This window comes from Protopterus annectens, chromosome 16.part0 (assembly GCF_019279795.1).
Source record: "Protopterus annectens isolate FY-2018-M chromosome 16.part0, PAN1.0, whole genome shotgun sequence".
Taxonomy (NCBI): Eukaryota; Metazoa; Chordata; order Ceratodontiformes; family Protopteridae; genus Protopterus; species Protopterus annectens.
Window position 1 is genome coordinate 289,655,428 of NC_056750.1, and position 23,113 is coordinate 289,678,540.

At 41.8% G+C, this 23,113-nt stretch overlaps 1 protein-coding gene across 1 annotated transcript in view; it reads left to right on the forward strand.

Moving 5' to 3' along the window:
- LOC122790500 (collagen alpha-1(XXVII) chain B-like) overlaps positions 1–23,113 on the forward strand; it is a 2,222,694-nt gene that overhangs the window by 1,396,613 nt on the left and 802,968 nt on the right. Inside the window, exon 11 of the mRNA XM_044058048.1 lies at positions 15,765–15,818. Within this exon, the coding sequence (XP_043913983.1) occupies positions 15,765–15,818 (54 nt within the window). The remainder of the gene's footprint in view (positions 1–15,764; positions 15,819–23,113) is intronic.

The window sequence follows — 23,113 nt, forward strand, 5'->3', positions numbered from 1 at the left end:
TTTGGGACAGTAACTTTTTTAAGTTTGGATCTTATATTTTTCAGCAGATATCTGGTGTAGCCATGGGTTCCAGGGTTGCCCCCTCCTTTGCCAACCTTGTTATGGCTATGTGGGTGACAAAATATCTTATAGCGCACCCTTTAGCCAGGAACATCTTATTTTACAGGTCTTACATTGACAACTTGTTTTTTTTATGGCAAAGGAACCTTGAAAGCTTTCACCAGTTGTTGGACAAGTTAAACGGTTCCACCAGTTTTCTGAAGTTTACCGTAGGTGGTTTTGGCAAAGTGATAGACTTCCTTGATATTCATTTAGAACTACTTGATGACAAGTTTGGCTTTAGTAGTAGTATTTATAGGAAGTCTACTTTTGTCAGTCAGTACCTGCATAGGGAGAGTCTACATCCTCAGCATATGAAAAGGGGGGTGGTTAAGGGACAACTCATTAGGCTGAGTAGATTGACTAGTGATGTTTCCGTCTGTAACCTTGAAGTCAATAAACTTGTTGAATTTTTCATGCAAAGGGGGTATGACCTTTTATGGTTATGAAGAATCATTTTTGAAGTTACATCTCTACGTGAGAGTACAGCAAGTCCCATTTTGAGAGGTAACTACAGTGTGGAGTCCAGGGTCAAACATAGTAACACTGTGTTTAAGTTAGCCTTTCCATTACCCATTTCTGATGGGATGGACATCATCAGGGGTGTGATTATAGAGAATTGGAAGGTTCTGCTTGGACATTGTGATTTAATGAAAGTTTTGGGTAATAAACCCTTGTTCACTTACAAGAAGGCACATAACATAAAAAGTATTCTTGAAGGAACAAGAAAAGGGTCACACAATAGTGGTAAAGTCCCTGTTGAGACTTTTGCTTGTGGTCATTGCAAGCAGTGTAGATACATAGTTAATTCAGGTTCTGTAGAACTAAAACATCATCGTAGAGTTTTGTGGGCAAAAGACAGGTGCACTTGTGATTCTGTGGGCATTGTTTACCTTGCAGTGTGCAACTCGTGTACCAGTTTTTATGTAGGCAAAACCATCAGGTCATTAAGTAGAAGGATTTATGAACACATTTTGGCAATCAGAAACAGGGACAGGAATAATGCATTGGCACATCATGTTTTACAATGTAATGGTTTCAAAATTTTCACATTTTTTGTTTTGGAAATGGTGGATTGTGGTCCCTTGGTGGGCAATTTTAAAGCCTTATTAGAGTGCAGGGAAACCAAATGGCAAATAGCAGTAAGAGCAGATTACCCACCGGGACTTAATGAGATTATTAATATTAAGTGTTTCCTTCGGTTGCAAAGGTTTTGACATGGTTTGCATATGGTCAGTCTTTTTATGATCGTTTTTTTTTTTAGTAGAGTGTCTGAAGTTTACAATTTATATGTACAAGCTAAGTGCTTTATTTAATATAAGTACTTGTATTTTAAAATTTTGTGACCTAAGTAGTAGTTATTTAAGTGATTTATTGGAAGAATGTTTTTATTGGATGTTTTTTGCGCATGCTATATATTTAAGGGTGGTTTGAAGATCTGGTATTCATTCTGAAGAAGTTTGTGGTGTATTAAACGAATGAAAGCTTAAGGAATTGTGGTCCGGCTCTTTTTTTCGTTGCCTGTTGACTGGCTGCTGAACTTCATTTTTATATCGTTCCTTGGGAGCTGTTGCATTGAAATACAAGAACAGAGTTACAGGCAAGCTGATTCTAACTTTAGAGGACTTAAACCACTTTAGGAAGAAGTTAGAGCTGTTGTAAAATACCTCCACCAGAGATAAATAAGGACTTCTGTAGTTTTTAGGTCATGCTGTAGAGTCTTCAGAGGTTATTTTCAATATGTTTGATGTAAGAGTTTCATGGAGATTAAGTGAACAAAATGTGGAATGGTACTGCAGTGCATTGAAGGAATAAAATAAAAGTACCAAATAAATTCCTTAAAACAAACATTAAAGTACTTTGATGTGTATAACCCATTTACATTACATGTTTATACCAGTCAAAATGCTGGTGGTGCAGTAGTTCTGCAAGAAAACATCCTGTTGCATATCGCTCAAGAGCATATGTTGAATGTTTAAGAAGATATGCTCAAACTGAAACAGAAATGTTTATAACTGTTTGAGTATGAACTTTTCCTCAGTATATTTTAAGTAAAGAGGGGAAACTACTCACTTGTCTCAAATGCGCCACTTTAACGTTTTGGCGCCAAGCTTGAAGTTTAACTGACATTGATTCTTTTCTGTGTATAAAAAAAACAAAACTACCAGGTGGAGCTTCTTTCTTGTGACAGAATGTACCTTAAGTGCTGCACACACCACCACACACGATGAATCCGATTCCAATAATCTTTCTGAGCTAAAGAGGCAAAAGCTCTTTCTGGTCACAAAAACTCACAAATCTCGTTCAGTCTGCCACTGGCAGTCTGGATAACTCTTGTGTATGCTGCACAACTGTCAATGGTTGGAAAGGTAGGAGATGCAGTTTGAGGAGGAATTGAAGCTTGCTCGTCATATGCATCATATGACTGCAACCTCCAATAGCATATCAGCATCTCCTCCGAACCCCCGAATTATGCAGGTTTAACAGAAAAAAAAAGTAAGTTGAAATAAAAAAATGTGCAGTTTTGCCAGTACATTTTTCGATTTTAACACACAACATCATCAGATAAATTAAGAAAATCCAGGGGGGGTGCAAGTGCACCCCCTTGCATCTGCCTGCGGGCGCCCTTGGATGTAATGGTTAACATGTTACCTCAGAAAGTCAAAGTACAGGATTTGATTCTCTTCTTTGAAGGGCGAATTGGCTTGGCTTAAAATGGCCTATATGGACAGCTAGCCTAGTACTTACCTATGAACATACTTAAAAGATTTTTAACATGTGTAGAAAATGTGTTAGTCTTAAACATCAAAGTTAATAAGGCAGCTGTGGATGGAAAAAGGTATTGACTTTGGCCCCTGTACTGCACTTTTTGCTGCTTAATTAGGTTATGTTAGTGTGTGTGGCATTAAATTTAGGGGGTTACAACTAAAGAAAACACTTGCACATTGTTGTAGCTGTAGTAGCCCTTTAATTTTGTGCTGCACACTAATGTGCAAAGACCGTATTTCTGCTGATGCTTGTGTTTGCAAAGAGAAGTGTTGCAAAAGCTGAGTGCATGATGCATATTCAGTCTTTAGACATGGCTGTACAACTGATGTGCAGTCTGTGTAACAGAATTGTATTATTTGCTTAAAGGAAAAAGTAACAAGCACAAAGTGACTCACAAGTAGTTAAGAAGTGCACTCAAAAGTGGACATGTCTAGTTTCAACAACTTTGCACTCATTAGGATCAGTGTGGTGTCTGAGAACTCTGTACTTAGTCTTTTCTGTAAATTTATCCAATGAAGCTGTTAATGTTTCGGTTGATTGTTAGTAGCATACCTCCTAAGTGTGATAGCAGCCCTGTATGTGAATCTGAAGCATCTGGGAGTTTTGAAGTGTGTTCTATCCAGTAGAGTACCTTGGACAGGGTGAGAGGGACAACTGCCCTAGGTGCAAAGTGTTGGGGGGGGGGTTTGGCAAGATCAGATGATTCGGATGTCTCTTTAATAGGTTCATAGGTTCATACTAGGCTATCTGCCCTAGGGCATTTATAAGCCTAGCCAGAATGTGTTTGGCTTTCGCCACCCATTTTAAATTTATTTTGCTATGCCCTTTTTCGAGGTTAGTATACTGTGCCTCTGTCTAACAGTGACACAGAAGTGATAACCGGGGTAAACCTATGATCTCCCATCCACTCATCAAGATTCCTCTTGAAGAGAGTCAATGAGGGACTCTGCCTAACCTGGACTGGGATTTTATTCCAGAGTGAAGGGAGCCTCTGGGTTATGAATCTGTCCCTCCAGCATGTCCTATTTATTTCAGTGCTGAGGTTCAAGTCTCTCGAGCACGTAGCTCAATGGGATTTGGATTTTCTGAGGTGCAGCATGTCCATTAATTCCGGGCTGGACATGGCTTTATACGTCAGGCACAGATCGCCTCTGAACAGGCGGTATGCCACTGAGTAGAGATGGAGTTTCTTTAACCGGCAGCATATGGCATCTGTTTGAGCCCTTTGATCCTCTTGGTGAGGTACTTTTGGGGTCTTTCCAGTTGCTGCAGGTGTCTGGTAAGGTACATCCCAAAAGGGGCATTGTACTCAATTATGGGCCTGATGAGGGATGAGTAAAGAGGCACAATGACCTCCCCTGATCTAGATGTGAATCCCTTCATGATTAGGTGGGCTATATAAAATGTTTTTCTAACCACTTTGGCCACGTGGTTGTCGAATGAGAGATTGCTATCAACTTGGGTCCCCAGGTCCCTAATTACTTCTTCTGTACTTAATGGATTACCACCTATGTGGTAATTTGTGGGCACTTTGTTTTGCCAAAGAGGATGACTATACACTTTTTGGCATTTAGCTTGAGGCCATGGCTCTGGCACCAGTTGTCTGTTTCTATGAGGCCCATTTGGAGGATGCTTGTGTCGGCTGGAGAGTCGATTATGGCCCAGTTTGCAGTCATCTGCGAACTTGGTCAGCCACAGTCCTTCCGTGTTGGCCTGTACCTCCGAGAAATATATACCGAACAAGAGAGGTCCCAGGACTGAGCCTTGTGGGACACCACTTGTAACTGGTTTGGAGTCTGACATGGCTCCAGCAATTCTAACCATGTGGGTTCTGTCCTTGAGCCAGTTTGCAATCCATCTAGTGACATAGGGGTTTATATTTAAGCTGGTGAGCTTATCTATAATGCCCGAGTGGGGTATTGTATCGAAGGCTTTTGTGAGGTCCAGGTAGGCTGTGTGGACCACCTTCTCCTCGTCAATGGCCTTGGTGACTGTTTCAAAGAAATCAACCAGGTTTAAGAGGCAGGATCTGCCCTTAACAAAGCCGAACTGGGTAGGATCCAGTGTCTGTAGGTCCCCAATATCTTTATATATTTATGAGGTCCATGATGATCCTTTCCATAGCTTTGCAGACCAAGCTAGTCAGGCTTATGGGGCAATAGTTTCCAGGATCCGTTGAGGCACCACCTTTATGGAGAGGGACCACTGTTGCTGTACGCCACTCTTTGGGCACATATCCTGTAGTAAGGCTGAGATTGAACAGTAGTTTTATGTTTGGGTTTAGCCCTTCTTGGAGTTCATGTAGGACGCAGCCCGGGACACCGTCTGGTCCCATTGATGCTGTGTTTTTTGCTTTGGAGAGGGTGGCTCTTACCTGAGCATCTGAGATGTCAGGGGGGCAGCACTGTGCTGGGATAGATATTTGCCCTTTTGGTGGGGAGGGGGGGGATGTTTGCAGTGAACCTGTCAGCTAGGATGTTGGCAATGTCTGTGGGTTCAGTGTATTTTTTGTCATTTTGGACTAATTCTGAGCATATCTGGGAATTACCACCCAGGTTCCTAACATAACTAAAGAAAGCCTTGTGATTATCCTTAGTGTCCTGTGCAATTTTTCTCTCGAAGCTGGCCTTAGACAATTTTATGAGTGCCCGTAGTTTTTTGCTAATACTGATCAGTGATGCCTTCCTTTTTGGGATTTTGCTCTATCATTTAGTAGCTTCCTCCTTCTATTGTATAGTTTGTTTATGGCTGGGGTCCACCAGACAGGACGTCTGCCTTTGGAGGATTGGGTCTTGGTTTTATTTGGGATCGATGATCCATGCATTCCTGAAGGTGTTCATAGAATGCGTTTATAAAGGATTCTGCGGTCTGGGCGTATTTTCCACAGGCCGGGGCTTTGAAGGATTCCACCTCGGTTTTGAGGAGTGTGAAATTTGCTTTAGAGAAGTTTTTCACTGTGGTTTTCTGGGCAGGGGTGGGGTCGGGATGTGAATATCCAGTGAGATTAGTTTATGGTCTGATCTTACCAGTGAGGGATACACTTCTGGTCTGGAGCATAGAGTCCCCATGTTGGTGATGATCAGGTCCAGTATGTTTTCCCTCTTGTGGGAGTGGTAACAAGTTGTTCCATAGCATTTGAGTTTATAAATTCTAGGAACCTTTGGGCTAGGGTGTTGGAGCTAGAGTAATGCTCCCAGTCTATGTTTGGGTAGTTGAAGTCGCCCAATATAATGGTGTTTGGAGAGACCTTCATATTTTCCAGTGTTCTCAGAAAGGCTGAGTGGGGTTCCTGGGTTTGGGAGGGTGGTCTGTAGCAGGCTATAAACTGGAAGGCAGTTTTACCCACTGTTAGTTGCACATGGATAGTCTCTGATGCTTCGTGCTTTGCCACCAACCTGGAGGTGTGGGTATCTTTGATGAATATCGATACTCCCCCTCCTTTTGTGGTTCGGTCCAAGTTTTGGGGCCGAAAAGCATGGTATGAGGTATAACCTGGTAGTGCTGGGGTGCTCTCGGGAGCCCTGAACCAGGATGTTCATCGTGCATACAGCTGCAGTCATAACAGATGGGTTTTCCTGCCGTCAGGCGGGTCCTCGGTCGGCCGAATTCCAAAGTCTAGGTCCGGCGTCGGATGTCGTCGCTTCTTCCCCGACGTCAGTGCGACAGTGGTATAAAAGAACCAGCTGACGCCATTTTTTCCAGCCTTTCTTGCCGCGCGGTGCTCGAAGCAGAAGCAGTTCGCAAGTGCCAGTCGGCCAGCTCCTGAGATTACGAATATTTTTCAACCGAAGTCTTCTTGAAAGATAAGTACCCCGTTGGGGAAACTTTTCTTGCCTCAGACCGATGTCAGACAAAGTTAATAATTGCATTTCATGTGGGAAGCAAATACCGCATAAGGATTTTCATTCCCTCTGCATTCCTTGCTTAGGCCCAGACCACAACGTCTCGACCTGTCGTTTTTGTGCTACATTCAACAGACGCACTATTAAGCATCGGGCGGAGTTCGCCCAACACTATTTTGGCAAAAAGTTTAATTACATTATGTCGTTGGATGCTCCGACTCCAGTTTTGAGTAAAAGACGCAAAGATAAGGACCGACATACGAGGTCCGCGACTTCTACCGACACCACGCTAAAGCCGACTACAGGTGCTCCGGTTCTCAGCGAGGTGCCTACGCAGCCCCTGACTACCGATGACACTTCATTGGTGGTGTCTTCTGTGCCTGAGGTCGAAGGCTCTTCGGCCCACACCCCGACTACAGATACCGAAGCCACTCTTGGCGGGGAAACTCAGAGTTTAGATAGGCCTGCCACCTCTCAAGATGTCTTCAGGCCTTCTTCTTCTTTTTCCATCAAGGCTTTCACTAAGTCTAAAGCAGCCTTGCATACTAAAAGACAAGCTCCACAGGGTCCCTCTCAAGGCCCCATGCCTAAAAAGCAGATGCTCAAAATGGCTGAGGATTTGATTTCTCTTATCAGGGGTTCTTAACCCCCCCCCCCGGACAAAAGGCCCAGAGTGGAGGAAGAATCCCCTTCCTCGGACCAGGCCTCCATTATTTCAGAACATTCTGAAGACCAGGAACATTCATACTCCCCTTTTGAAGATTCTGATTCAGAGGAGTCCATTCCCTCTGTCTCCCCCCCTGAGGATTACTCTTTTGGGGAAACCTTACATACCTTGAGGGAACACTTCCACTGGGAAGGCCAAGAGTACTCAGACTCCAAGAAAAGGCTTAGGGATTTCCTCTTGCTCCCTCAGCACAGGCCTCTCGCTATACCTCCTGTCTTAGACATACTAGATGATGTGTATTCGGAGGCCTGCCTCAACCCAGATTCTTTACCTCCAGCTCCAGTCAAGCCTGACAGGTATTACTGGGTTCCTGATTCACACCAATTCCTATACAAAAGCCATGCGGCTGACCCAGAAACTATTTCACAGGGTCCCAAGGGAATTAAGGCCTCCACTGCTAAAAATCCATTACCTTCAGAGAGAGATTCCAGAGCTTTAGAAAGGTGGGGGAAAAAGGTATACACCTCAGCCACCTTAACCATGAGGGCATTAAACTGTCAGTTCCATATGTTAAAGTACCAACAGTTTCTGTTATCACAGTTGAAAAGCAAAATGTCACAACCTGAACAACCAGACTTGAAGGAGTTGCAGGATTTGTTACATAGTGCAGAGCAAGTGGGTAAACATACCTTGCAATGTGGTTTTGATGCTTTAGAGGCCTCATGTAGAGCTGCTGTTACAGGATCAGTCATACGTAGACATGCTTGGCTCAAAGAGCAAACCTTACCAGATCATGTCAAAGCTAAATTACTAGATGCACCTCTTCAAAAAGATGTATTGTTTGATGTTAAAGCTGAGGAGGTATTAAAGAAAATGGAGGAAAAGGCAAAATCAATGCAAACAGTGAAAGATTTCCTACAGGTACAACCTCCACGTTTCAGTAGAAATTGGCCTTCAAAAAATTGGTCCTTTCCAGCCACGGACAGACCCCAAAGAGGTAGATACAGGTGCCCGAGTGGTAGAGGGCAATCTCAAGGATCGTTTAGAGGCAGACAATGGCAAGCACCTACACAAAGAGGTGGTGAGGATAGTTCACAGCCATTCAGAAAGCAGAACCAATGACTTTCCCCTTTGCATGCCAAGCAAGGCTCAAATGGCAGCACCTGTAGGTGGAAAACTGGCATTATTTTCGAAAAATTGGCATATTGTCACAAAAGACAAATGGATCCTGGACATTATAGACAGAGGCTACAGATTCCACTTTCACACCCTTCCAAAAATGAGAGGCATGACAAACCTGCCACACAATCAAAGGGCAGAGGCACAAAAACAAATTTCAGATCTCATGGACATGAAAGCTATTCAAGAGGTACCTGCACAAGAACAGGGTCAAGGTTTTTATTCCAGACTATTCCTGGTACAAAGGAAGGGAAAAGATTGGAGACCTATTTTGGACCTATCCATCCTAAACACATTTTTACTCGTGCCAAAATTCAAGATGCTCACATTACAGCAGCTTCTTCCCATGCTGGGCAAGGAGTCTTGGCTGGTAACATTGGACCTCAAGGAGGCATACCTGCATGTCCCAATCAGACAGGATTGCAGAAGATACCTCAGATTTCTTGCAGGTTCAACCCATTATCAATTCTCTGCATTGCCCTTTGGCTTATCTACTGCGCCCAGAGTGTTCACGAAATGCCTGGCATCAGTAATTGCCTACTGCAGACTTCAAGGGATACAAATATACCCATATTTGGACGACTGCCTGATCCAAGCGGACAGCAAGCACATACTTCTGAAACATCTGGCGTTTGTAATAATGTTGTTGAATTCTCTGGGATACACAGTCAACAAAAAGAAATCAAGGCTAATACCCTCTCAAACAATAATTTTCCTGGGTGCCAGCTTGAATACAAATACCCAGATGGCCTACCTCACGCCAGAGAAACAAGGGCAACTAACTCAATACTTCAGAAAACTGGCAACTTTCACCAGGCTGACTGCAAGGAAAATCCTGCAGGCTCTGGGATTCATGGCATCTTGCATCCTGCTAATCCCATGTGCAAAGCTGCATATGAGGAAACTTCAGTGGCACCTAAAAAACCTATGGTCTCAACACAGTCACAGTTTGGAAACAATGATACCACTGATTCCATGTCTTCAAAAGGAATTTCTGTGGTGGGCTCAAGCATGCCAAAGAAACACAGGTCTCCCATTCTGCAAGCCTCAAGCAAATCAAGTCATCACAACAGACGCCTCGGACTACGCCTGGGGGTGCACATGACAGATCGGTGCATTCAGGGCAAATGGTCCCAAAAAGAAAAGCACCTACACATCAATCAAAAGGAAATGCTAGCAGTAATAAATGCTATTATGGCTTTCAAAGACCTACTGCATCCAGGCCAGCTATTGATAAGGACAGACAACACCACAGTAATGTGGTACATAAACAAACCGGGAGGAACCCATTCATACCCCCTATGCAGGCTAGCCATGTCTCTTTGGAACATGGCTCTGGAACTACAAATCGAACTTCAAGCACAGTACCTGCCAGGCAAGGAAAACACGCTGGCAGACAACCTAAGCAGAAATATGACAGATCCACACGAATGGCAGTTGCATCCTCAAGTTTTTACAAAAATAATTCAAGCATGGGGAAGGCCAGCCATAGATCTCTTTGCCTCCCACAGAAATCACCAATTGACAAAATTCTGCTCAAGGACCTTTCATCCACAGGCCTGGAAAGTGGACGCACTCTCTTTCCGTTGGACAAAAATGACAGTTTATGCCTTTCCACCTCTTCCTCTGCTGCCCAAAGTTCTATTAAAAACCAGAGCAGACAGACCAAAGATGATTCTCATTGCTCCAGACTGGCCAAGACAACACTGGTACCCACTCCTGAGGAGCCTGACGCATTCCCCACCATGGATCCTGCCTCTAATGCCTCTTCTACTGACTCAGCACAACTTCAAAACTCTTCACAGTCAGCTGAAAACACTCAATCTAGCCGCATGGAAGATTCCTTAAATTCACAACAGACCCTACTCTGCAAGGAGGTACAGGATGTCATTTTAGAGGCCAGAAGGCCTTCTACTAGAAAAGCCTACTCCGCAAAATGGAAACGGTTTTGTGCCTGGAATCAGAAAAAGGGTCAGAATCCTGGAATACTGAATTTACCTCAAATATTACAGTACCTAGCTGAGATGCTAAGCAGTGGACTTTCATTCTCCTCCATCAAAATCCATGCCTCAGCCATTTCTGCAGAATACAACACTGATCCTCCTTTATTCTCTCACCCCCTCTTAAGACAGTTCCTCAGAGGGGCTAAGAATATAAAAAACCCCAGGAAACAACCAGTACCTGCTTGGGACCTCAATTTCATTCTAGAAAAACTGACCTTGCCTCCTTTTGAGCCAGCTGCTTCAAAAGAACTGCAGTATTTGTCCTGGAAAACAGCCTTCCTTGTGGCTATCACCTCAGCTCACAGGGTTTCGGAACTACAAGCCCTCATGGCTGTACAGCCTTTCATCATTTTCCATCAGGACAGAGTTTCCTTACGAACCAATCCTTCCATTATGCCAAAGGTAGTATCCAGGGTAGCCTTGAATCAGGCTATCCACTTACCTACCTTTTACCCTAATCCTCAAAACAAAGGGGAGAGACTACTACATTCCTTGGACATTCACAGACAGCTACGTTATTATTTAGACAGAACAAAGCCTTTCAGAAAATCAGAGCAACTCTTTGTGTCCTATGCTACAGGAGCTCAAGGGAAGCCTATTTCCAAACAGACAATCTCAAAATGGATAGCCCACTGCATACGCTTTTGTTACTCTTTTCATGGTAAAACTGTACCTGCAGGCATCAGATCTCACTCCACAAGGGCCACAGCTACCTCTGCAGCTTTCCTCAGGGGGGTTCCTACCAAAGATATTTTGGAAGCAGCCACTTGGAGTTCTGTACATACTTTCTCCAAGCACTATCACCTACCATTATACTCCAGCTCTAGAGCAGGCTTTGCCACTGCAGTCTTGCAGGGCATCCTGGCTCCTCCTAGTTCCACCTAGTGCCTACCACCCCTTTTTTAGCTTTGGGATTTTACCCATCTGTTATGACTGCAGCTGTATGCACAATGAACATAGTACAGTTTTGTACCTACCATAAATGTAGATGTTCGAGTGCTAATACAGCTGCAGTCCAGGTTTCCCTCCCTCCTTCCCCTCTTGGGACAGGCCTAATGACTAACACCTCCTCATACAACCTGATTGGGGTATTCTTTTATGGTATATTTGCTTGCAACTACTGTTTTTTGATTATATTGCATTGCATTTTTACATAAATTTATGTATTGCCTTCCTTCTGGGGGCACCTGACATCTGGGGCAAGAAAAACTGAAGAAAATGGCGTTGGCTGGTTCTTTTATACCCCTGTCGCACTGACGTCAGGGAAGAAGTGACGACATCTGACGCTGGACCTAGACTTTGGAATTCGGCCGACCGAGGACCCGCCTGATGGCAGGAAAACCCATCTGTTATGACTGCAGCTGTATTAGCACTCGAACATCTACATTTATGGTAGGTACAAAACTGTACTTTTCTGTTACTGCACAGATATCGATGTTCTCCATGCTAAGGAGAGTTTTGAGTGCGTGCATCTTGAGGTTTAGACTTCTGGCATTGAGTAGCATTACTCTTAGTTTCTTATCCCTTGTGATACCTATGGAGGTGGGTTTGTCTTTTGAGCCTTGCCTAAAAAAGGCACTATGGGGGTAGCAAGAGCCTTTGCCAATATCCGAAAGCCCAGGGGTGACAGGTGCAAGCTGTCCCTAGCGAAGCATCGTGGCTTGTCGAGTATATCATCCCAAGCTGACAGGCATTGGATCCCCTTTGAATGACACCAGTACTTAAGCCAATTGTTGAAATTGATCATCTTGTCTTCATATTGTGGCATCATTCTTGGTGAGGGTAAGATGCTACTCAAGGTCAGGGTCATACCGGCCTGGGCTACATGCTCAGAGAGCTCCTTTATGTCTCTTTTCATGTAGTCCAGGGAGGTACATCTCAGGTCATTCACACCAGCATGGACAATGACTGAGTCATATTTGTACTTGCCTTGGAGTGACCTGAGTGCTTGTGTTATGTGGTGGATCCTAGCGCCTGACAGGCTGCTCACCGTGACCCTCTCCTTGTTCAGCCTGGTGAGCGGGACGTCAGTGTGCCTGACGATGGAGTCAGCTATTACAAGTGTATCAGGTGTGTTGTTTAGTCTTAAGGGCTGTGACTGTTCGGCACACTGGCTTTGTGAGATATGTGTTGCACGTGTTTTGTTTTGGGGTAGCGGTTGCTTGGGTGTCTGCTTTGGAGGTCTCTGCTGCTTAGGCAGATCTTTATTTAGAGCCTCCGAGTATGTTTTTGTGTGATTATGTGTTTGGTTTGCTGTCGTGGTAGGTCTATGTGAGACTGGAATTGTAGTGAGTGTGGTTTCCTTCTCCTGACTGGTTATGCCAGTACTGAGTTGAGAGAGCTTAGCCTCCAGTTTGGCTATATGGTTGCATCTCTCACATGTGTTGGAATTTGTTGGTAGGAGGAGAGGGTTGTCTGTGTACATGAGGCAGTTGTAACATTGCCTCAAGATTCCCAGATTCACCAGCTGGACCGGAGAGGAGATTGACAACTGACCTTTGGACATGCTAGAATAATATTGGGAATTCCTTAATAATTGAAAACAAGGGCCAGTGGGGAGTGAGGGTGTAGTGCTTTTAATTTTTAGTGCTGACTTATATAATTGCTTTAGTGAGCAAGTGCCAGGTAACTTAAGTGCAATGTGTTACAGGTAACTTAAATGCAAAAACGACAAACAGTAACTTTCTTTCAAGTGAAACAAGGAAATAAGTACAGTAAGCAATGCAGATATCACTAGCGATCCACAGAAGCGCTGAGATTACAATACCAGCTTTTAAAAAATAATATTGCATATGCAGTCAAACCTGAGCGCTGTGTGATCCAAAGTGTAGCAACAGTTTGCCACAGTGTGGCAAGCAATTTGCTACAGTTTAAAATAATTTATTTTTTTAACTAGAACATGAATGCCATAGCACTCTGTGCAAACAGGGTATAAACAGCGCAACTGTTTGCCACATTTGTATCAAGCAGTTTGCTACAGTTTAAAAGAGGAAATATATATTTTTTTCTTTCATAAAAATGTGGATGTGCTGTTGCGGGGCAGGGCACTGGAACAGGACCTGAATAAGACCTTGGGGGGGGGGGGGGTGAACATCAATGGCTTACTAAGCTAAGTTTTTTTTTTTGTTCTTAAATGGAAGAACAAGGGAAAGGCTCATGTATCTAAATATAATAAGCCAATGAGTACATTACACTAAATTGTTTTTATTTTGTTTGTTTGTTTGCTGTTCACTTCAAGAGCTGAGGGAGTAGGGCACTAGTTTGTGATACTGGGACAGGGCACTGATTGAGCCAGCTATGCTTCTGGTTGTATCCTGCAGTGTTCTGTGTTAATCACATTTGAAAGGAGTGATAAAACTTTAATTGTCATATAAATGAGAGTGTGCATGTTGAGTGGGGGTGACAAAGCAGTGTTCAAATAAGGTAAATATCTAAAGAAAATGAAATGTAATGTAATGTTTCATGAAAATACTAGGTAAAAAGAACCAACCACTAGAGTACAACACTTTTTGGGACACTGTAGCAAAGAAGGTTTAACCAGCTTGATTGTTGAATGTTGATGGGAGACAAAGAAGTAAGATTTCAGTTGTAGAAGTGTTATGAGAGGTCTGCTTATTCTAAGTCAGTCCAAGATGCCCCACCCTTAAAATGCCTAAAAGTGTAAAAAGGAAAAAAAAGTAGAACAGCTTTCTCAGTTACAAACCAGCAAGGTTTTTGTATTAGATGAATACATCATGCCTGCAGCAATAGCAGAGTAACCTTGCAGAATCCCAAAAAGCTGACATTGCCCTTTAGTGTCATTTGAAAAAAAAATTGAGCCTTGTCATGCCTGAACAAGTGAAGTAACATATTTACAATATAGCCCACCTGATTGTCTATTTTTCTAAAGAAAGAGGAGATAACAAGATGTACCTTTTTCCAAGAAGTATACATGTATAGAAACACACAGTATATTTGCGTAGCTGCATAGGTAATCAGCAGGTACTAAGATTAGCAATCCAAAGACCAAACTCCCCCATGAGACAGTGCTTGGTGCCTGTCTCTCTTCTCCATACTAACTAATCTTCCACCTATCCACATTTAAGCCTAAGCATATTTTGCCACTGAATCCCAAGTGTCATTCCTACCATAGTAGGTGAGGGTATGCTATAGAGGATGGTAATATAGCAATGTAGACTTAGTCATCCAGGCTTTGAGGAGGTATATTTTTTGTTATAGCTTGCTGCTGCTGTTGTATTGTTTGCAAGTTTATTTCAAGAATAGGCAATATCAACATGCAAAAAGTTAAGTAAAAGTGATTCTGAACTATAGTTATAAAGAGAACCCTCCTCTTCATCACACAGTTTAATGCTATAAAAATGTGTCTGAAAAACCCTTAGAGTATCTCTTTCTTCCTTAACTTCCATAGAGTAATCTGAAATGCTTGTAGTATCATTTAGAAAGATTTGCTTTTGTCAGTCACAGGTCTGTTTTAGGTGTATCTAATCCATGTTTACAGGATTTCAAAGAATAAGTCAGATTTGAATATTCACTTTATCATTTTGGAACAACGGTACTAAATCTGTCATGGAATAAAAGTAAGATTATAAAGAAACAGTGATTATGAGCTGCTATTTGATATGCTCTCATATGTTAACCTTAATGCAGGGAATGTATTAGATAACTAATACTGCTGCTTTTTGGAGAAACCAGATACAATAAGTATGATGCATACCTCATGATCAGTTACATAGTCTGAGTCTACAACTGTGCAGCAATAAATGGCCTTCTTTATGAAGTGCAGCAACTTTGTATGTACTAGTTTGAGCTCTAAATATTTTCTGCATTGCTGTGGCTTTTCTATAATTGTGCAACTTTGGTTAGTTATTTGTTTTGTCAGATTTCTCCTCTTTTAAGGTGAAAACCATATGTATTCCATGCCTTGTAGATTGGCTTGACAAGTGGCTGGTGGATCTCTCCTTGTCGTGAAGTGGCAACTCGTTGAGAAGTCGCATCATTCTTTGATGTGAGGGTATGTGCCCTTGGACTACATCGTGGAAACCAGCACCATGCAGTCCATGGGCATATACACTTACTTCAAGGGTCAGTTCTTCGTGGGTGCCACATCATATCAGCTCTATATCATTGCTGGAATAATGAAATGAGTATCACTAATTAGAAAAAGTAGCCATCTTGACATTTTTTTCTCTGTCATCTGTTTTTTAGGGATTTATTGGACCTCCAGGTTTGTTTGGATGGCCAGGACCTGATGGAGAGCGTGTAAGTACACTGCCATGTCTACAGTTTATTTATTTATTTTCACTTGTTAACCAGGTAAGTGGACTGGTCCAAAGACTCTTTTTAGCCACAACCTGGGCCAGTGGGGCAAGACATTATACATAAATGCAATATACAAATAGAAAAAATCATCATATGCAGGTGGTCATTTACAGCTTGAGACACACTACATACAAATGCAGAAGAAAAAAACTTTACAGAAAATGATGCCACATGGCTTTGAATATACATTAATCATGTTCAAGACAATAGGAGTAATGACTGATAAAGTTGACCCCCTACCCAGCAAAGCAGAAGCCTGAATATTTGTGTGAAGTAAATGTGGGAGAATAGATAAAAAAATAGAGGAGAGAAAGACAGTAGAGAATGATAGTAGGGAGTGATAATAAAAGCCTGAAAATGACTGAAACCAGCAGAAAAAGTTGATTTGCAGGCTACTGGTACTTCTTTTTTGCAGTGTGGTACAGTGATGCTGGTTTGAGTTTGCGAGATATATGAATCTCACTAAGTATTTTGTTTCCTGTTGCTTGGATCAGGAAGGTGTTTTGGGCAGAATAAGAAGTAACAATAAGGCGTGCCTGTTCTAGTCTAGGAGGTAGAATATGAATAGAAATAGTGCATCTGGCTTCAGAGGTGAGCAAATTGGACATTTTATAGGAGGCTTTGAGATGAGCAAGCACCTTGTCTACTTGTGATTATATGTGAGCATGGATGGTAAGGGGTTGATCAGTAGTGACCCAGGGGTATTTTTTAGTAGTTGTGGTTGGCAGGGGAGTTCCAGTGGGATCTGTACAACAACAGACAGAATACCTCTTAGTTTCTGAGAGGCCCCTAACAGCATACTGATAGCTTTTGTTGTATTGATGGAAAGTTTATTAGTATCTAACCAGTACCACATTAGTTCAAATTGATACTGCATTTGTCTTTAGATTGTGTCTGTAGAGGAGTCATTATTAAGATTACATTGTAATCATTTAGCAGCAAATTTCAAAAGCATGGAAGCAACTCTTTATCACTTGTAAAAAATCATTGCTTCATGAAACCTACATTTAAAATGCGAGTAGATGATGACACTAGCAAGTTGAATTTGGCTGATTGGCTGTAGTGTGGATTAATTTTTTAAATTTATTTTTATTTTATTTGACAATTGTTTACCAGCAAAGTCCAACTGGGCATAGAACCCATTTTCAGTGGAGGCCAGTGGAGAAAAGCTCCATTAACTGGACATTTAATACAAATACGGGTGTACACTATTTGTAATACAAGTGAGACTGCAGAAGACACAACAGTGCAATATTGACATAATACAAATAAGGTGGCAGAAGAAACACATTATCTACATTTATAAGTGCTTTTCTGTAACTAGCAGGTTAACATTATAGTGTTTCTACAACTTTTACAATTTGATATCTTGCTTGTTTACAGAAGAGAGCTAAGATTAGGCTTTGCAGATGTGTCATTAATAAGTCATAATTAAATAGCTCTGTAATCTGCAGCTTGCTGTCTGCTCTAGCTATAACTGAAAAGTGTAAATGGTTTCTGGAAGGTCTTATCTTCTGCCTTGGATTTAATCACAACTTATTGGTACTTCCTTCAGGTGACAGAAAGACTTGAGGTAAGGGATTCAGAGATTAGGTTGAAGGCCTGATAAAGCTCCATGCTAAAGTCCATTATGTCTGTACTTGCCTCTAATGCCTTACGTTTAGTCATGCTTTTCCTCTCTAGAAAGAAGTTGATCAGCTGGTTGACACCCACATGAGAGGTGAAAATATCCTGGACTTGGTACTAACCAACATGAGTAGCCACTGTAGCACCCCTACAGTGTCATCTTCCTTGGTAAGATCCGACCATAAAGCAATCATGTATGAAGTCACCATCTCCCCTGACCACCCCCTTCCAGGGTCAAACAAAAAACTTTTCCAAAGCTGACTGCAATGTCCTGAGAGCAGGTATAAGCAGCTTCACAGCCACTGTCCCTTCAGTTGGAAATAGCACTAATGTCCAAGCCTACACCAGAAAACTATATGAGTGCCTACATAGCTGCATGGACTCAGCAATACCTGACAGAACCAAATCATCTTCCTCAAGGAAGAGTAAACTTGTTTGGTGGACAGCAGCAGTAAACAAACTCTATAATAAACAAAAAAAAATTGCTGTCCAGGACCAAGAAGGAGCAGGTGCCAAGTAGGAAGCAATCTCTCCTTTGTCTGTACAAGCAAATAAGGTCACTGGTGAAATGCTGTAAGGCTACCTTTGAGTCCATATTGGCCACATATACTAAGGACAATCACAGGGCCTTCTTAACATATGTCTGCAGTCTCAAAGATAACACCCAAATCTGCTCTGAACTGGTGATTAAGAACACCATATACACAAATGCCTTAGATATAACCAACCTGCTTGCAGACAGATTCTGTAAAAATGTCATCCCCCTGTCCCCCCATCAGTAAACCAGGACATCCCCAGCACCTGTGCCCCTCCCCTAATCACCAGGGAGCAGGTCCTTAATGCCCTCTCAAAGACAAAAAATACAGCTTCCATGGGACCTGACAAAATCCCTCCTGGGTCCTACATGAACTCAGGCAAAACTTGTCAGCACCATTAGTCACCCTATTCAACTAAAGCCTGAGCACTGGCTTCATCCCAGCCAAATGGAGGAAAGCCACTTTACACAAAGGTGGAGCATCCACCAACCCAGGCAGTTATAGGCCCGTCAGCCTAACTAGCCTGATCTGCAAGGCCATGGAGTGCATTATCATGGACCTTATAAGCAAGGACATTTGGCAACCGCCAAACGCTTGACCCCACACAGTTTGGTTTTGTCAAAGGGAGATCATGCCTGTTAAACTTGTCTGACTTCTTCGAAACAGTCACCAAAGCCATGGATGAGGGGAAGATGGTGCACACTGCCAACCTTGACCCTAACCCAAGCCTTCGACACTATTCCCCACTTGGGCATAATAGATAAACTCTCCCATCTAGGCATCAACCCGTATGTTACCAGATGGATAGCTAACGGGCTCACTGATAGAACTCACTCAGTCAGAATAGGGGAAGCCACCTCTAGTAGTAGACCCACAACGAGCAGCAAACCCCAAGGATCGGTCTTGGGGCCTCTACTGTTTGGTATATACTTTTCTGAGGTGCAAGCCAAAACCAGTGGTCTGTGGCTGACCAAGTTTGCAGATAAATGCAAGCTGAGCACTGTCTTAAATTCCCTTAGTGATGTGAACATCCTTCAAGAGGGCCTTACCCAAACTAATGACTGGTGCCAGAAGCATGGCCTCAAACTGAATGCCAAGAAATGCATCATTATCCCATTTGGGGAAAATGGAATCCCCACTAATTATCACATTAATAACAATGTACTAAGCATATAATCAGTCGTGAGGTACTTGGGCACACAGGTTGATAGCAACCTGACTTTTGACCACCACTTCGCCTCCATTGTACAGAAGGCTTTCTACATGGCCCACCTCATAAGTAAGGGTATTTCATCCAGGAACAAGGAGGTCATAACATCTCTGTACTCCTCCCTTATCAGACCCATTATCGAGTACAATGCCCCCTTTGGCATGTACCTTGCCAAGCACATGCAGCAGTTGGAGAGACCACAGAGGTTCCTGATTAGGAAAATCCATAGTCTCAGAAACCAAAGTACCAACAAAAAAACAAGTAATCTCCGTGGTATCCCCAAAGTCTCAAAACAACCCACTAAAGTGTAGTGGGTCTAAAAACAAAACAGTGTAAGAAACTTCTCTGTGTGGAAGATTTTCAGTCCATATATTTCTAGTTAATCACTGTATATTAATCAGATCAGACAATAGTAGTAGAAGTAGCGAACGTAAACTCGTCAAGTCAAAAAGTAATAATAGAAAATATATAATTCTACAGCATTACTAAGTATTCAAAAGTAATCTAAGCAAGGCAGGCAGTCTGTTTCCAGTCGAAAATCCTTTATTAAGTACACAGACAAGCGATCCAAGTAAAACAAAAATAGAGTAATAATTTCCTCACAAGCTTTCTAAATATATATATATACTTTTTATCAGGCATGGGAGTGGTTTATTGTGCTGTAAAACAAAGTGTTATTGGTACACATGTTAAATTCACATCCCTTCCCCCATCAGTGTGACATTCGAGCTGGTCCTGCCCTACCTAGTAGCTGTCATAATAATATATAACCCTAATGTACTTCAATGGTACATCTTATTTAACCAAATTATTAAGTAGATTATTAAGTCTGTGATTTTATACAAGGCAATATACTACATGGCTGGAAATATATCAATCTTAGTTCATTTTGCGATCAAAAATTATATATAAATATATACATATACATTTTGCATGTAAAAATCAGTTTCTATTTTCATAACCTATTGTTAACAAAGATCGCTTTCGTCCTTCTAGACTTCTTCAGGTCTGTGTAAAAGAACCCTAAAAAACTATATAATTGTATAATTAGTTAGTATTGTTATTACCATCATTTTGAATAAAGTGGAAAAAAAAAAAGAGAACCAGAAAAAAATAAAAATAAAAAAATATATATGTATGATGATGGAAACAAAATATACACTTAAATTTCAAATGATTTAAAATGGTATTTAAAACAAATTTGTAGAAAAAATAAAATAAAATACAATTAGTCATGTAAACAATGTGGCAATTTTCTAAGTTCCAGTGCACTTTTAATTGAACAGTAGTAGTTTAGTCCAGGCTTTCTAAAAGAGTTCAGCTTTAATTGCCACATGAGTTCATGTTTCTCCAGAATATTCGGGATGTCTCCTTCAAGATCACCCATGTTTATGCGATCCAGGATCTGGAACTTAAAACCTGTGTGTCTTTTATGAAGAGAAAGGTGTTTGGCTAGTGCATTATTTTTACATCCAGAGCGGATTTCTGACAGATGACATGAAATCCTTCGCTTGAGTTTATTTACAGTCTTGCCCACATAGAATGCATCACATGCATTGCACTGTGCCCTGTAAATTACTTTTTTAGTGTTACAGTCACCCCTGCACTGGTTTTAATGATCTTCTTTAAATAAGGGCAATAAAAACTATCACCTTGCTGTATAAATATACAAAATGTACAATTAGTTTCACATCTTTTAGTGCTTATCTCACATGGTCTAGGTTTAAATTCAACAAAACTTCTAATATTCCTGGCCTTCCTATAAACAAATGATGGGGCTTCACCTAAAATGTTAATCAGGAAAGGGTTTCCTGTGACAGTGTCCCAGAAGATTTGATATTTTGAGGTTCTATACCCCCCCCCACCTGATAAGATAGGTAGGGTGGAACAGGTTTGATAGTTTTTTGAACAGTGTTCAGGGCTTCAAGAGTCTCTGTGGAAGACTTGCAAGAGTTTCCTAGACTCTTACTCAGAAAAAAAAAAAGGGAATTCTTCTTTTTGCCCCCCCCAGCATAGGCCCTTAGCTCCTCCTGTGTGTGATGTGTGTGGGATGTTTTTTGCACTCTCTGAACTGAACCCTCTCCTTGCCCCCTGCTCCAGTTAAGCCTGATAGGTATTATAGGGTGCCGAAGCTCATAAGTATTTGTTTAAATTTTCATTGTCATTGCCTTTGGCTGCCCTACTGCATCTACTGCTTAGAGTATTCACAAGGTTCTGGCTGGATCCAGTGATATTTTCAGGCTCTTCAAGGCTCAAATTATTATCCTTACTTGGACTGCTGCTGATTCTGGAAAGAAGAAACACTACCTACAGCATCTATCTATATGTCATAGCAGTGCTAAGATGCCTAGGTATTCTGTAGTGAAAAATAAAAAGTCCAGTCTACCCTCTCAAGACATGTGCTTATTTTTTGGGATGCCATGGACACGGACAAGTGGGAGCTCATCTAAATGGAAAGGATACAAGACAAGTGGCCTGCCAGACTACAGCATCTACATATCAACATGAAGGAGATGTGATCAGTCCAGTTTGCATTGATGGCGTTCAGGAGTTACTACTTCAGGGCAGGTGAGTTGTGATCTGACAGACAACACAACTGTCATGTGGTACATCAACAAGCAAACACATTCTTATCCTCTATGCAGGCAAGCAATGACAATGATTTTATAGGAGAAGCCTGCTGCAACTGACTCTTCAGGCAAAGGTTTCTGCCAGGAGCACAAACTCCCTAGCAGATGTATTAAGCAGACAAATCATGGATCCCAGGTATTTCAGAAATTGACAGTGTCATGGGAACTCCAGACATAGATCGGGTTTCATCACACAGCTTGGAAAGTGGATGCTCTGTCTCCTTCATGTCTTGCCTTTCCCTCCTACTCTTTCTTCAAAGGTATTTACTAAGGTCAGACAGGACAGGCCAACCTTTGATTCCTCATCTATCTATCTCAGAGGGTCACGGTCATCTCACAAATGTCAGCTTCAATCTCTTCATCTCACAGCTTGGCATATTTCTGTGTGAAGCATGGTAGGTCTCAGCTTCCTCAACAAGTTTTAAATGTGATTATGGAAGCTAGCGGCAGTAGAGCCCTTTTTTTTTTAAGGAAGACAGTATATCATTAACGTACTAATTTCCTTTATTTTATGTGGGGGGGTTTGTGAGTGTGGCTTTAAACCAAACTATTCATTTGCCCTTTTTTGCAGATCCTCAAAATAAAGGGGAAAAGATTTTGCACACTTTAGATGTACAGTCTACTCAGTTCTTTTCTTTTTTCTTTTTAAGTCAGGGCAAGCCTGTGTCAAAACAAACTATTTCTTTCTAGGTTTGGCTTTTGCATTTGCATTTTGTTATTCCCATCATGGCAAGGACTAGTAGTTTTGTACCAGCCATAAATGTAGAGATTTTCCTGCTACCACCTCCAAAGTCCATCCTACCTCTTCCCTTCCCTCTGTGTTTGGTTGTGTGGGTGAGTTTACAGTACATTGTTATATATTTGTATATACTATTATATATTGTGTTTTTTGGTGCAGGTTGTTTTGGGACTTGTCTTTTTTTGTCTCTTCTGACATCTTGGGCAAAAAGAAACTGAGGAAATAGGTCAGCAAGGGGGAATCCTCGAACATCTACATTTATGGTAGGTACAAAACTGTACTTTTTCTTCAATAATATTTTTGATACTGTGATAATCCAAAGTGTATGTCAGGATGCAGCTATTTTTGCATTTGTTATTCTCTGTATATGCCATTTCGGTATTTTGCCGTTTCGTGCTTTCAAGTTTGATCAAGACGCATTTGAAAGAAAGCATCTTCGATCATATAATAGGGAACCTCAGTAACATATCTAGGCATGATTGCAAAAAGATCCG